The 17,239-nt window shown below is 39.2% G+C and overlaps 1 protein-coding gene across 1 annotated transcript in view; it reads right to left on the bottom strand.

The window, feature by feature from the left end:
- Window positions 1–17,239, bottom strand: part of SNTB2 (syntrophin beta 2) — a 118,514-nt gene that overhangs the window by 20,640 nt on the left and 80,635 nt on the right. Inside the window, exon 4 of the mRNA XM_036749561.1 lies at window positions 6,240–6,382. Coding sequence (XP_036605456.1) covers window positions 6,240–6,382 — 143 coding nt within the window. The remainder of the gene's footprint in view (window positions 1–6,239; window positions 6,383–17,239) is intronic.

The raw sequence follows: 17,239 nt of genomic DNA, 5'->3' as shown, positions 1-17,239 counted from the left end.
TGGTCTAGCACAAGGACAACCACAGGGCTTTGCCACCACAAAAAGGGCTGCTTAAAGGTTTCTGTATGTTATGGGTCCTTTTCTTGTGATCTCTTTGGGGTACATACCTAGTAATGACATTGCTGGGTCAAAAGGTATACAGAAAATAATTTGAGATCAAAGAGAGAACAAATAATTAGGAAGATCAGGAAGTATTTTGCATAGCTGTAGCATCAGCACCAAGCCCTGAAGAAGGCCAAGAATTTTAAGAGCCTCAGGGGAGCCCAGAGTGCATTTCAGGAATTGGGGATAGAGACAGAACCCCAAGTTTAGAGAACACTAACAGGCCAGTTTGGTTAGGACATAGAGTGTATGGACAGAATAACGGGCTATGCCTGGAAACATAGATTGAAGCCAGATGAAATGCCAAACCTAAGGATTTCTATTTTATCTTATAAGTTATAGGAAGCCCCTGCACTCTCAGCAGGAGTGACATGGAGACCTGTGCTTTTTAAAGATTATTCCGGTAGCTGTGTGGAGGACAGAAGACATTGGCACAGGGAGACCAGTTAGGAGGTTGTGGCAAGAGGTGATGGGGGCCTAAACTGGGGCGGGGGGAGGGCGCAGCTCTGTGAGAGGAGAGAAGAAGCAAGAAGTTAGCTCTGTTGTAAAGGTGGCAACTGAGTCTTGGAGGTAGTATAGGAGTGGGAAGACCCAAGGAAGACTGAGTCTATGAATGCAGGTGACTGGAACGATTGGGGTCCCCAAAAGTTTAGAGAAGAATGGGCTTGAGGGAAAGGTGCAGGGAGATGAATTTCAGGTGGGATATATTGAATTTAAAATTCCAACATTTTTCCAGATTGGATTCTTTTAAAAATCTTGGTAAGGAATAACCATCTGAAAAGAAGGTAAGAAAATGGTAGGTCATAGTTTCATAAAAAAATTATGGATTAAATGAGAACAAAGAGCTTGGATTGTGTCTCATATACAATCTTCGCCTGCTCTTTCTTTCCCTCATGCAGTAAACTAGACAAGATGTTGGAAGGGCCAAGATGAATGCACAGTTCAACAATCCGTGTAGCTGGAGGGCTCGGGTACCTGACCCAATGTGAAAAGCAGCTTCCTCCAATCTACCAGTTGCTACAGCTAAGAGAGGGGAAAAAATTCTTCCGATTACTGTAAAACCAACAGGTCGTCTAAACATCAGCCAACTCAGCAAGGGTTAAACAAAGTATCGTTTGAGTGTGTGATCAAAGTGGAACCCAGTGGTTGGAAGAGTAACTGGATGTCTTCACCATATTCAGCTAGGCCCCAATCCCAAATCGGATATTAAAAAATATTAAGTCTAGGAGAATTTTTTCCTACAGATTCAATTGTGGAATGTTTGGCACAAGGAGTTTAATTCAAACCAGCTGTAGGACTCTAGCTGAGTAGTAACTGGTTATAGGCCCTGCCTTCGGGGGTGAGGGTGTGGTGGGGGATGGACACTGGAGCTCAGGAGAAGGTGTGAGTAGAGCCTGAGGCCAGAGAGCAACATAAGCACAGCTCCTCTTGGTTTCCATGTTGTAAAGTAGCCACATATTGTTTTACTCCCCCAACCAAAACTTGGAGGGAAACTCTACAAAACCCACATCCTGAGCCTATAGAGCAAGTCATCTACAATTGGTGTGTCTGTCTTCCTGCTTCCACTGTCCATCTGGCTTCAATCTCAGGAACTGCTAGTAAAAAAAAAAAATTCCTTTTTTTTTTTTCACTTTTAAGTTTTGTCTAATTTTTCAGGCTATAATATCAGCTTTAAAAAAAAAACACAGAATGACCACTCTGGTTTCACAGACCTTTTTACACGTGTAATGCAATGTAAGTAACAAGACCTGGGAAGTAATATCACAGAAGAGGATCATCTCTCTTTTCAGACTAGTCAATGCTTGATGAGGCAGGGAACCACAATACAGTTTATGGATGGGCAAGGCCATTTTTTTCTTCCTTCTTTGTGCTCTTAATGCTGCTTACTTTTTAGCCATCTTATTACTCATTCGAAACTGTCCCAAAGGATTGGAAAAAGGAGAATGGGTGATACACAAGTTTCAAAGCCTTCTCTTCTCCTAGAGATCCCAGAAACTTTTACTACCTCCCTCAAACAAGACACTGGCTTTCCATTTCCTCCCTTCAAGGGTCATCATGTTCCATGATCTCTATTTCCCTGGTCATCTATTGTCCCTACACTTGACTCAGGTATATAGCTTCCAACTTACTAACTGGATGGTAGGGATGAAGAAGATAACAACACCTGAAATGCATGTGGCACACATTGAAGTTTTACATAACATTTTACATACATCCTTTCATTTGAGGCTCACAACAACCCACTGCGGGAAAGGGGGGAAGCTAGTACTGCAGGTATTAATATCTCCATTTTACAGATGAGGAAACTGAGGCCCAAAGAGGTTAGCTTCCCCAAGGTCACACAGCTAGGATCAGACAAGGGATTTGGGCCCACATTGTCCTAACTTTCTATTCCATGACTTAAACCTTTGGTTCAACGGCCTATATACCCATGTACCTCTAATGACTGATTACGGAAAAATTAACCTTACCACCTGCCTGTCAACTTTGCTAGTCACCTACCCTCCTTAATTCCTGAACTAGACAGAAGTAAAGTTGTGACTTTAATGGCAATTCATCTTGTAAAGGTAAAAACAGGCCATGGCACCTATGAATTCAATCTACCCAACTTGTAGCAGTGCTTACAATGAGCAGAATTCACTGAATTTGCTTATATTTAGTAATTTAAGAAAATTCATTGGTTCACACCCAATTTTCTGGTTGCTTATACTGTGGCTGTTTGGGACCTAGCACTATAGCTTATTTCTGAGTCCTTCAATAAGCCATATTCCTAGTCCTCAGACTATCATAAGCTATAATCCCCTAGTTCCTGAGCCTCTTGGGGTGGGCTCCCCAACTCCCCACACACAGGGCAATGAATCAAAATGCAGTAAGAAGCATCCTCCTATCTCATGCATCCCCTACAGAATGATCAGGTTGTCTACATTTTCTCCTTTTGGTCATTTTTACTAGTAACATGATTTTCAGAATGCTTGCTGCTTTAGACTACTTAGTTTACCTTGGTTTTAATTCTAATACCTCCCTTTATAGTTCAAGCACACTCCCACATTTCCCCCTTACATTTACAAATAAAATCTAGCCTAGCAGTGCACCTACAACAATACCCCACTATTGGTCTAGTATGCCTAGTTTATTGCTTTCATTCATTCATTTCCCTAAAGAACTGTAATTACCATCCTGGGTTTCTGGAAGACTTATGGGATTTGGTGAGAAGGTAACATATCTTTCAAACAAGAGACACGGGAATTTATTAATGATTAAATATTCCCTGCAGAAATAGTCCCCATGTGCCATGAGGGCAAATCCCTATCTTAGGCGGCAGAAGAATAGTAAATAAAGGAAGGACCTCATTTATCTGAGGCATGTACACCCTCTGTACAGCCTGTGGCCCGGAGTCTCCTTCTGCACATACGTATGCATCTTGCTTTACAAAAATGGGGCCAGCCTCAAAAGCTACACCCCAACCAAATTTGGCACTGGGGGACTCTGTTATTCTAAAAAGATTCTACACAAGCGACAGAGGCTCAATACTTATCCTTTAGTTTGCCATTTTCATATAAAAACACCCCAAATTCCTATGAGCTTTCTCCCTCTCTCCTCCATCTACACGTCAGTGTAAGTCTGGCATCATAATGATACTGAGCACTTCTATCTACCAAATTATTTTAGGGGAGGAATTGACTTTTAATAAAGTTGGATTAACAAGTTATAGCAACAAATGGATATACATATCCTAGTTTAGCCATATACAAGTATTATCATTTAAGAAACTTTAGCCTGTGTTCTTTGACTGAAAAACAGTCAAAGAATATGAACAGGCAGTTTTCAGAGGAAGAAATAAAAGCTATTAATAGTCATAGGAAAAAAGAGCTTGAAATCACAAATAATTAGAGAAATTTAACTTAAAACAACTCTAAGGTATCAACTCAAATCCATCAGTTTGGCAAGGCTGACCAAAAAAAAGGAAAATCACAAATGCCGGAGGTTCTGTGGGGAAAAACAGAAACACTACTTTGTTGTTGATCGAGTTATGAACTGGTCCAGACATTTGGGAAAGAAATTTTTGACCTATGCCCCAAAACTGTTAAACTGTGCATCATCTTTGGCCTAGCAATACTGCTATTAAGTCTATGCCTAAAAGTGATCAAAGAAAGAGGGGGAAAGGACCTATGTATTTCCAGCAGCTTTTTTGTAGTGGCAAAGAATTGAAAATAGAGTAGGTGTCCATCAGTTGGGGAATGAATGGCTGGACAAGTAATGGTACATGAATGTGATGGAATACTATTGTACTGTAAGAAATGATGAAGGGGATGGTTTCAGAAAAACCTGAGAAGACTTGTATGAACAGATGCAAAGTGAAATGAACAGAACCAGGAGAACAATTTATACAATAACAACAATACTGTAATGGCAAAAAGCTTTGAAAGACTTAGGAACTCTGATAAACAAAACGAGCAACCAAAATTCCAGAGGACTCTTGATAAAACACATCACCTAGCTCCAGTGCAGAGTGAGGCATATTTTTCTTGTTTTTGGACACGGGTCAACACAGGAATTTTTTTTGGGTGATGATACATGTTTGTAACAAGGGTTTTTCTTGCTTTCTCAACAAGGGGAGGAGGAGGTGAGAGGGAGAGAATGGGAGACTTGAAAATAAAATTGAATTTTTTTTTTAAAGAAGCTTTGCACTAAAAAAATCTGTAGTTCCGTGATAGATGATTAATTGGACCCCTATTTTATTCCACTCAGTATTAACCACTCTGATATGATCCCATATGGATAGTGATTATAAACTCTGTATATTAGGCCCCAGAGCTGTGAACTACAGAAAGTAAGTTTACTTGCTTAATCATAGGATGCTAACCAGAGGATCTCCACCCTTGTTTTTCCTTGTTATGGTGACCAAGTCTAGTGTGGCAGAGGTGACTCAATTACATGGGAAGTCCCCCAGCTATTTTTGCTGCCCCACTATCCCTCATCAGCCCTCTATTGCCCAACATGGGGAGATGGCCATGAATGTTTGGCCAATAAATGACCCTGTTTGCCAGCCTGTGGCCTGCCTTTCTACCAGCTCATCAGCCCATGTAGATGTTTTGAAATTTTTTTATCAGCCCAGCCCATGGGTCTGCTCATTGGCTCAGTATGACCTCCTGAAAGGTCAAGATAGGTCTGTCAGGCTCTGCTGGTCAACTCATTTGTCAATGGGATTCTGTATTTTATGTAGACACTCCTGGAGGGTCACGGTCAAGGTCTATTAATCAATGAGATGTATTTTACTTTGGCTCTTCTGCACCATCTTTGTATCAAGACCTATGAAACTAAGGCCCTGGAGGAAGGAGGCATCTGTGATTGTGAGGAAGATCACAGGGTGGAATGGGGTGGCGGGGGGGAAGGGGCATGGACCCTTTAATAAAGTGCTCTTGGCTCAAAGCTCTGCCTCAATTCCTTTTATTGTAGGTTGGGCAATTGTGGACTCCACAGTTTTCAAATCTTCATTTCCCAACTCTCCATGTCAGGAGTGCTCAGAACATTGTGCTGGTTTTACTCACAATGAAGTCAGTGTTTATTTTGTGGAGCCAAAATTATGTGCTTTTATATTAGAAAGAGAAACTAAAGGGAATATGGGCTAAGTCATGTGGTTTATTCACATTACTGCACTCTAGTTAAAATACTTTCATCATTCAACCTGAAGGCTATCAAAATTTCAGTGGTTTTCCAGTCACAGACAATGAAATAAAGATCACGTCATTCACTTATCTTAGTGACCTAGACAGCTCTTAAAGGAACAGTTGTTTCTAAAAATTTAATGAATAGTGGATCCCTTCAAGATAAGGAAGAAGTTTATTTCACACCTAAAAATAACAGGAAAGACAGAAGTGCATTGGCCTGAAACAGGCTCTATAATATGATTGATAGAGGTAAAAAGCCAAGCTTTTCCTTAAAAATAACAAGACCAGTTACTTAAAAGGCAACGATGGTACTAAAATTCATCATGCAGTTTAAAAATTCCTTGGGAGAGTTGGACCCACTTTTATTGGGAGGTATGTGAAATCTGGAATTCAAAATTATGTAGAACCAAGTATTGTAAACTAAAAATAAAAAAAAAATGCCATAATATTGGGAGGTATGTGTCTTACCGGGTAGCGATGAGAGGGTAGCTGTGACAAGGTGATGCCCAGGCGTCCCTTGTCCACGGCATGTAGTCATAGAGCAGTAAATCCTTCTCAGTCACAGCCATCAGGACTGGTCTCCACTGCTGCCTTCCACCATCTAGTTTTGCCTGAAACACCAAGATAAACAGATTGTTGAATGGCAAAATAGAGAAAGTGGAACAGCCTATATGGTCATGCAACTGGTGAATAGTCCTGCTGGTTACTGTCTATGTGGCATTAAGATCAAGGGCAGAAAAAAAAAAACCTATCTTAAAAAGAAACCTGAAGAAGTGAAGAAAAAATGGGAAAAGGGGATAGCAGCTTCCCCACAAAGCTGTCAATCTCTACAATTTATTCTCTACCATGATTTGATGGTTGTTCCCCTTCCTTGGCCCTATAATCAGCAATTTCCACAGAGTATCTTGTGAAATGGAATACTTTTTCCCATTTCTCCTAAAAATTTTGCACCACACTAGCCCTTCACTAAAATGTGGTAATCTGTTTAGAATGGTTACTAGTACTGGAATGTTTGAGGAGAAGAGAGAGTACCTTCTGTGCAAAAGACAGACACACAAAACCCCATCATTAAAGAAACCTATAATCCAAACTTCTGTCAAAAGGATTCCAAAGTACATTTTGGGAAGATCATGCTCATTTATCAGCTAAAAAATTATTGTGTGATTCACTTGCATGTGGTGCCATTATTTCTGCAGGGCTTTAAAAATGTCAAAACCCTGTTTATGAGAGATTTATCCTTATTATCAAAGGTCAATGAATAGACGGTAAGAAACCACACAAGAGAAGTCCAGTATGCAGGGAAAAGAGTATTAGATTTGGATTCAGGAGTCCTGGGTAAAAACCCCAGCTTTGTCACACACTACTAGGATGACCTCGCGTAGGTCACTTAAAGTCTTTTGGGCCTCAATTTCCTCATCAGTAAAAATGAAAGGATTGGACTTAATGATTTCTCCATTTCAACTCTAAATCTTCGGCCCTATATTAATTTCACTGTTAAGGTCCTCACCTTCTTAGCAGGAGACTATAACTATTAATAGAAAAGCACATAAGAAAAGTTATATGGATGTCATAAAGGGACTTTGAACTCAACTATGTCCAAAATGGAACTCGCTCTCTTCACCTTTTAAACCAGCCCCTTCTCCAAACTTCTTGATTTCTGTTATGGGTACTACGATCTTTCAAGTCTTTGAAATCTATAACCTCAGAGTATTCCTTGATGCTTCCCTCCTTCTTCTTCTATATCCAGCCTACAATTCATCTCTTATAAGCCTCTTCTCTTTGACTGTTTAGCCTTTATCTTTGTTTACCTCTGTCTATTGCAATAATTTTCCAATTGGTCTCACTGTTTCCAGTCTCTCTCCTTTTTCAACCCTTCCTTCACACAAATGACAAATTGATATTTCTAAAATATAGATCTGACCATGTGGTCCTGCTACAAAAAACTTTCCCTGGTTCCCTGTTCCCATTAGGATAAAGTACAAAAATCCTTAGTCCTGTGTTTAAGACCCTCCACTATGTAGCTCCTATTAGTGTTATTCCTTTTTATTAAATTTTATTTTATTTTTAGATCAGCATTCTCTAATGCTCTTCCTCCCTCCCCCCATTGAGAAAGCAAGAAAAAGGAAATCCCTTTGACAAACATTTGTATGTATTGACATGTATTGTTATGCAAAACAAATGCCCACATTGGCTAAGTCAAAAAAAACATTTTAAAAATGGAGAATCTTCTCTATACTTTGAGTCTATTATCTCTTTATCAGGGGGAGGTAACATGTTTCATCTTGAGACTTCTGGAATTATGGTTGGTCATTATGTAGATCAGAGTTCCTAAAGTCATCTGTCTTTATAATACTGCTGTTATTTAAATTTTTCTCCTCCTCTCCCTTCACTCTGCACTAGTTCCTACAAGTCTTCCCAGATTTTTCCGAAACCATCCCCTTCATCATTTCTTACAGCACAAGAGTATTCCATCACATTCATGAACTGTAACTTGTTCACTCATTCCCCAATTGAGAGGAAGGAACCCCCTCCAACTTGCCATTCTTTGCCTTCTGGTCATGTTTCATGCTTTCCTTCCGTTCCAATCAAACTGGTCTGTTAGCTGCTCCCTGTGTAGAATCACTTATTTTCCATGTCTTACCACAAACAAGTAATTGTTTGGTTTTTAAAGAGTGAAGAATTATACATTGGCACCTCCCATTTAGTTACCATTTAAAAGCTTATCACAGCTCTAAAAATTAATTAGGAGTGAGAGAGACCAATACGTGAACTGGAGGGAAGCTTTTAGATTGACGAGGCGCTTCATCAGAAGAGGCTCCCCAAAATGAGGCCCCAAGTCTCAGACAACTGGTATCTAGGACATGAAAGCTCAACAAAAACTCCACAAATCCCTCTATGACTCCAGGGACCATACTGTCCATGGGGTTTTCTTGGCAAATATACTCCAGTGGTTTGTCATTTCCTTCTCCAACAGATTAAGGCAAACAGGTTAAGTGACTTGCCCAGGGTCACACAACTTTTAAGGGTCTGAGGCCAGATTTGAATTCAGGTCTTCCTGACTTCAGGCCCAGCACTTTCTCTATTCAACCACCTAGCTGCCTCCCAAACAAACAGAGGTTAAGTAACTTGCCCAAAGTCACACAGCTACTAAGTGTCTGAGGCCACATTTGAACTCAGGTCTTCCTAACTAGAAGTATCCAGGAAGTGCCCTATCCAGTTCACCATCTAGCTACCTCATGATGACAAACCTAGATCATACCTATACTTGTAATTAGGACTGGGGTGGATTCCAAGTGACAAAGACAAAATTATGAGGATTCTAAGAAGAGCTACACACATACCACTTTGAAATCATTAAGACAACTAGATCGAACTGGGGGTGAATCTTTTCTTTAAAAAAATTTTTTTATTGATATCTTTTTGGTTTTTCTTTACATCACCAAAATTTCACACAGTATCCACTCCTCCTTCCCCCATTGCCAAAATTCTATACGATAATATCTGCATTCTACACAACATTCTATACAAATAATAAATGTATTCTCTACAACAATAATATTTTTAAGGAAAAAAAATCCCCCAGCAACATTTAATCAACATATTGTAATGGTAATTAGGGTGGGACTTTTTTTTTTTTTTTTTTACTGTTTTCTCTCTTGGAATGTTGGAGTAATCGAATATCTTTGATGAGTTTTGCCTTTCAAATGTAATGGCAAGCAAAGTGGACTTTTTGTTGTCTTTTGTTTTTTTGATTGAATCAAGAGTCTTTGACCTGCTTAAGAAACAAGAATGCCTAGTTCACATAGGTTTGAGTTGCATGACCCAGAAGAAGTGTATATAAACTCAGAGGTTGGTGTTTTGCCTTTGGGGGCACACTCATTGAAAAAGTGTTGGTGTGGAGACTCTGGGTAGCCATTGAGGCAGCACCTCCCCCTCTGAAAACCCAGATACTCGTGCTTTTCTTTTTGGTAACTATGTATGTGATGTCTTGAGCAGACAAAGCCTGTCTATTGATCTGTTTGTAGTTTCTGTTTGTATTTGCTCTGGAGTTCAGGATGCTGACTTTTTCCCCTGAACTAAGTGAATGATATATGTATGGTTAATTAAACTGAGATTGTTAACCCTATAACGTTGCTTTCCTTAGAAAAGTAGATCAAAGAACCTGTGCCAGCAGCCCTGTTGTGTGCTGATGTTATTGGCCTTACACAGACACAGTAGCAGCAAGTAGCATTGTTGTTACACATATTGAAAAACTCTGGAAACATTTGCAACATACCACACTGTGGCACTCCTAGCACCGCAAAGCGATGGGGTGAGGGAGATTCCTCCTCTCTTCCTTGGAGCCAGACTAATTCTTTGTAATTCACTTTTGATTGTTTGGTGGCTGTTCTTGCCATTGTTATTGGTGCAGCTGTACATATTTTTGTGTCTCTGCCGACTTAATTCTGCATCATGCTTGTCAATCTTTCCATGCTTCTACGTATTCATCATGCTCAACATTTCTTACAGTAATATCCATTACATTAGTATATCACAATCTCTTTAGCCGTTCCTCAGTCAACGGGCATCTACTTTGTTTTAAAATTTTTTGCTATTACCAAAAGTGCTGCTATAAATATTTTGATGACTATGGAGACTTTCTTTTTATCATTTGACCATGTGGGGTATAAACCTACTGGTGAATCTTAAATTTAGTCCTCTGCATCTTATTAACAAGTATGCCTGGATGAATATATTCTCAAAACTGTGTGCTTCAGAGAAGTAAGGGAGGGAGAGAGAAAATTTGGAACTCAGATTAAAAAAAAAAATGAATGCTTAAAATTGTCTTTACATGTAACTGGAGAAGAAAATAAAGTATTATTTTTAAAAAATAAAAGAGATAAAGCTGGAAAAAAAAGAATTGTGTGCTTCAGAAGTAACTATAATTTTGATATTTTCCAAAACTACAGATCTAGGAGTGATTTTTCTGACATACACAGATACTAACAACTCATATGGCGATGGCTTTTTACAAAGTACTCTCCTCAAGATAATCTGCTGAAGTACATAGCATAATGATTATTGTATCCATTCTATGTATGAAGAAACTGAGTCAAAGGTTTGCCTTGCCCAGGGTCCCATAGCCAGTAAAGGTGTTAGAACCAGAACTTGAAACCAGGTCTTTTGACTTCAAGTCTTTTATTTTTTAATCACTATCTCAAGCTGCCAAATCCAAAAATGCTCCCTAGTATTTTTTTTGGTCCCTCCCCTAAAGAGTTAAGTTTAGTTAAGGAGTTGATGTTCACCCAAAAGCCTTTATCCTTAAGATATGTAGCATCCCAAGAAGGCAAAGATGATAAAGCAAAATTTCTCTCCTTAAAAGGAAAAAATAGTAATCTAGTAAAAATTACAATATTGTTTAAATTTTTTTTTGGGTGAGAAGATTGAGATAATCTAGGTTAAAGTATATGCCTCTGAAACATCTAAATTCAAGTTATTTATTCAATTAAAAATGCTGGGGTTTGGAAAGTATTTGCCAGTGGAAACAATGTCCAGTTTGAGGACAAAGAACATTTTTTCTAAAGAAAAAGAAGTGATCATTCCTTGGCCCTTCAGAATCCAAGAGTTTGTTTCTCTTTAATACTAGAGTAAGGCAAATGAATACCTGAGCATTTCAGGTCTCTGTTTATAGGTATTTGACAAGTACAGGTGCCCCCCTCACTGGTCCAGGTCACAACCTCTCCCCACCACAGGACAGTTTTATTCAGTCTCTATGGCTCCCCACAAATCATCCTTTGCTGTCTGTCTAAGCCTCTGGTGACAAGACCCTCAGAAAACACAGTGGTGTCGCCATCTACTGCCAGGCTTGTACTCAGCTCAGAGGATTTGGCTAGGATCATCAGAACTTGCAATTTATTGGAATGATCTTTGAGGGACCAGGCTCACCTCCCTTGATGAAGTACTTGAGTGTGACTTAAATGAGATGTCTCCATTTAGAAAATGAAGTTCTGGCTTAATTACTCTTCTTGTGTAGTTGTTCAGTTGTGTTCAAGTCTTTGTGACCCCTTGGGCCATAGCATGCCAACATTGCCTATGGGGTTTCTTGGCAAATATACTGATATAGTTGGCCATTTCTTTCTCTAGTGGATTAAGGCAAACAGAGATTAAGTGACTTGCCCAGGGTCACACAGCTAGTCAGTGTCTAAGTGAATTTGAACTCAGGTCCAGTGCTCTATTGGACTGAACCACCTGGCTGCCTCCTTATAAAGCTACATTTGCTTTTGCTTCATTTAAAATGCGGACTGCTATACAGAGCCTGTGCCTCATGCTATGCAAAGCCCAGGGCCTCAATAATTTTAAATTTCTCACTGAACAAAGAGATATTAATGCTGGGAATTTAGCTTGAGTGTCTTAAAACACCTACACACACTGACATATCTGGTCATGTGATCACATTCTACAACAGCATTTCCCAATAAATGGAATCTATTAGAACTAAAGCAGAGATAAGATGAACAATTACTCATTCTCTTTTTAGGTCCTCTAACAGAGAATCTCAATCTCTCATGTAATGTTTTGAAATTTTTGGTCAACTCTAGTATACTACAAAAGATGGTAAAAAACTAATGGAACCATAACACCATTCTTGAATTAATATAGAGATTCATAAGGAAGCATTTAGAATTCAGGACCTTTCAATGGTTTAAAATGAAAACAACTATCAGCTGTAATAAAATCAATGTAAAGACTAAACAGATGGTCATATGAATACAATAAAATAAAAATGTTATGATGTAGGAATTTTCTGTGTAGCTGTACCTTGTAGGAAGCAAACACAATACAAAAATCCTCCATTGAGGAGTGGGGGAAGAAAGTAAGAATGATTATTTACTTCAAGATTTTTTCATTTTACAAATGGAAAAGAAATGAGAACTATGAAATAAAAAATTGGAAAAACAATCAAGAGCTTAGCATGAGAGGCACAAAATCTTGCCCAAGAAAAAAACTTCCTGAAAATCAGAACGGACCAGATAGAAGCAAACAACTCCATGAGACAACAAGAAGCATTAAAACAAAGTCAAAAAACTGAAAAAAAAATATTTGAAAATGGAAGAAAATGGAAGTTATCTCATAGCAAAAACAACTAACTGATTTGGAAAAGAGATTGAGGAGAGAAAAATTTAAGAATCATATACTATCTGAACGTCGTGATCTCCCTTCCCCCCAAAAAAGCCCAGACATCATATTCTAAAAAATTTTAAAACTGCCCAGATCTTCTAGAACCAAAAGGCAAAGAAAAAGTAGAAAGAATCCATTGGTCACTTCCTAAAAGAAATCTTAAAATGAAAACTCTCAGGAACATTACAGTCAAAATCCAGAACTTCTAGGTCAAAGAAAAAATATCGCAAGTAGCCCAAAAGAAAGAATTCAAGTACCAAGGAGCCACAGTCAGGATCACACATGATTTAGAAACTACCAACATAAAGGAGCAGAAAGCTTAGATTATATTCCAGAAAGCAAAAGATATAGAGCTACAACCAAGGATGACTGAGAAAAGCTACAGAGGAAAAAAATGTACCTAGATTGAAATAGAGGACTTCCAAGTATTCCTGATGAAAAGACCAGAGCTGTGTAGAAACTTTGAAGTGCAAACACAGTAATCAAGATAAACATAAAAAGACAAACAGGAATGGACAATCATAAGGCTAAACTAGGACAAACTGCTTAATTTTAACATGGTGAGCTGATACAGGTGTCCCCTCTAATTCTGTCATCATCAGGGGTCACAATGGAGCCTCCATCAAATTAGATGTGAGATCTGGGAATAGTCGTTATATCATGATGATAAAAGAAGAATGTAAAGGGAAGGGAAAATGAACATGGGGGGAGGTAAAGGAAAAGGAAAATTATCTCACAATTGAGGTGCACAAGTAGAAGTTTATACAAACACCAAAGGGGTAGGAGATGTAGGTGACACTTGAACCTTACTCTCATCTGAGCTAGTCAGCAGAGGGAATACCACACACACACACACACACACACACACACACACACACACACACACACCACACCCTATCTGGGGTCAAAAATACATTTCACTCAACAGGGTAATAAGGAAAGGAGTTAAAGGGGAGGATAGATTAACAGATGGATTAATCCTCAGCAAAAGGAACTCTAAGCATGCACAAAAGATAGGTATAACTTTTTTTTGTGGTAGCAAAGATCTGGAAAATAAGGGGAGGTGGGTGCCCATCCACTAGGGAATGGCTGAACAAATTATGGTACCTGAATGTGATAAGATACTATCATACTTTAGAAAAGGTAAAGGGGATGGTTTCAGAGAAACATGGGAAGACTTATATGGACTGATGTAAAGTGAAGTGAGCAGAACCAAGAAAACAATTTATACAGTAACAATAACTTTGAAAAACTTAGGCATTCTAGTTATACATAATGATACACATGTGGCCTATGTTGAATTGCTTGACTTCTTAGGGAGGGTAGGTGGGAAGGGAAGAGGGGAGAGAATTTGGAACTCAAAGTTTTAAAAACAGATGTTCAAAAACAACAAAAAAAAAGTTTTTGCATGCAACTAGAAAATAAGATACACAGGCAATGGGGCGTGGAAATTTATCTTGTCCTACAAGAAAGGAAGGGAAAAGGGGATGGGAGGGGAGTGGGGTGACAGAAGGGAGGGCTGACTGGGGAACAGGGCAACCAGAATATACGCCATCTTGGAGTGGGGGGGGAGGGTGGAAATGGGGAGAAAATTTGTAATTCAAACTCTTGTGAAAATCAATGCTGAAAACTAAATATGTTAAATAACTTAAATTTAAAAAAAAAACAACTTAGGCATTCTAAGGGACAGAGGACCTATCTCTTTATAGAGGAGTGAAAAAGAGTGCAAAACAGACACATTCTTCTTTTGGGATATGAGCAATGCAGGAATTTGTTTTACTCAACTATATATTTGTAACAGAGATTTTTCAAAAATTTTCTTTCTCCATTTGCAAAGGGGGGAGTGAGAAGGCAGATTTTTGCTGATTGAAAAAAATTAATTTTTTAAAAAAGAATTATTGCCATTGTTATGATACTGCACGCTAAGGAACATGGGACCTTTCCACCTGACTTGCAGCTGAGATGTTCAATATTTGTTTGTCTCCCCCATTAAAATGTAAGAGAGCAGGCACTTTCTGACTGTTCTATTTGTATCTGCAGCACTTAGCACCATGCTTCTTTGCACATCATAAGCACTTAATAAATGTTTTATTGAATCATTCATTCATATGGTTTTACACAGGAGGTCACCACCCATACAATATGACTGAATCAAGCATTAGACAATTCAGCACATAAGCTGAAGAATAGAGCTACTGCACAGATGAAGGTAATTATCAGGAAGAACTGGCATTTGGACTAATACTCAAAGGACAGGGAAAGAAACCCATATGAGAAAGGGAATTCGGTTGCCAAGAATTGTGTTCCTGGTAGAAGAGGAAGGACTCAAATATCTCCAACAAAAACTTCCCCTAGAGATGCAAAAAGGCTTGACGACCCATGTATACACAACCTATGCATACATCCATCAGCATCACATCCTTTAGAAGTTCGCCTATATCTTTTGAGATTTTACATGCCATCAATAGCTATTATTCCAGAAGATTATTCCATTTGGTAAAGTTAGCAACAACATAATGACAATGAAAACCAACCAGGAGCTTTTGGGATCCTCTGATAATCATGGAGGCAAAAAGCTTTCACAAGTCACTGAGTCTGGAAGAACCTGTTTAGTTCCCCGCCCCCCAATATCTGATTCCCAGAAAATTTTATGTGTGGGGGAGGGGCAGAAGGGAAGGAGAGAATTTGGAACTCAAATTTTTTTTTAAAACAGATGTTAAAAACAATCAAATAAATACATGTGACAGAAATAACTGCTCAAAACTGGGCCATGCAAAGATTACTTGACAATAAACAGAAAACAATTGGTCTGACACTCAAGAAAGCCAACCTGGAGCCTGACTAGATAGGAGAAAACACACTGCAAACCCAGAGGCACTGCTGAAACAGGCCAGGGCCATGGGGCTGGATCGAAGGTCACAAGCTACACTGGAAATTCAGTAGGAGAAGGAATTTGGCACAGGTCTTGGGCCTGCAATGAAACTTTATGCATGGCTGTCTGGGGATCAACAAAAAGCTGACAGAAGGCTTCTGGAAAGGAGAAGAGGGGGCATTTCACTAATCCAAAAGGAAGTGGAGAAGGAACCAAGCACACTCAACACCTCCCCAGGCTGTCTGGACTTCCTCTGGCAGGAGAGCCGTGCCAGCTCACATTGCTAAGGCTAAGATCAAGTTTCACTCTTTAGGAAAGCGAATGACCCGAGTTAGCCTGGAGTTCAAAATCCTTACTAGCTTGGACCTCTGCTCCAACCGGAACTTTGCTCAAGGCTGGTTGGATACAGATATAGGGGAGAATCTGCAAGGCTCAGGGGAGCACCAAAGCCTGATTCCACATCTCTAGGGTTTCCCAACACAGAACTATTGAAGGAGGGAAGGATATTCCCATCATGATCTAGAAGGAGCACAAGTAGGATTGAACACCAAATGAAGATGCTTCTAGGCAGTTTAACTCATTCAGAGATGGATGTGAGTCAAGCTGTCATTTTCAGGATCCTGAGGGACTGGACCAGGTCCCTCAAAACAGTAAAGTAAACATTCAGGATGTAAAGAAACTGCTGGCAAGCTGCAGACCAGGTCACGGTTATGTACATAACAGTCAAGTATGAAATACTTGCTTGAAATGCCTGTAGAAGGACTGTTTCCAAAGTTTGGATCTTCCTTTGACAACTGTCCAAGATACCTGGCTCAGCCAACGATTTAGATACTTCTTGCCCTCAATAATGCCTTGCGGGAACTCTCTCAAGCTGCCAGACTATTCTATTGAAATGTGTGGGAAAACCAGTGACAGCATCAAGAGGGGCAGCAACCATTCCATCTCTCTTGATCACAATGAAAAATATAAAGTCTGCCTATTACAACAAGATCTTTTCCAAATGTTACCACCTGAGGCAAGGAAACATATTCTATCTTGTAGAAAAATAGCTTTCAGATTAAAAAAGAGATATTTGGTTGCTATTTCTTTATGGCCCAATGGCCTTAAAATGATCAGGACCTAAAAGAAGTGGTTGTGACAAGATTTCTTAAGCAAGGTCTTGCTTAGATTACCATTAATTTGACAAGTAAAATTTTCAAATGTGTTTTGCTGTGTGAAATATGATAAAGGATATTTTTCCAGCCTGAAATAATAAATGTCACCATACAGTTTAAAATAAAAGAAGTGGGCGAACAGCCCTGAAATCTTTACCCTAGCTACTGAACCCTGAGATGGCGCTGATAAAGGAACAAACCCTCAAACTTATTAGGTCGATTACTTCCCTCAGCCAGCTTTTATTAAAAACAGCTCTCAGAGTCACAGATTTAGAGCTGGTGGG

This window comes from Trichosurus vulpecula, chromosome 3 (assembly GCF_011100635.1).
Source record: "Trichosurus vulpecula isolate mTriVul1 chromosome 3, mTriVul1.pri, whole genome shotgun sequence".
Taxonomy (NCBI): domain Eukaryota; kingdom Metazoa; phylum Chordata; class Mammalia; order Diprotodontia; family Phalangeridae; genus Trichosurus; species Trichosurus vulpecula.
The sequence above is the reverse complement of the archived record's forward strand: the minus strand, read 5'-3'. Positions and strand labels throughout refer to the sequence as shown.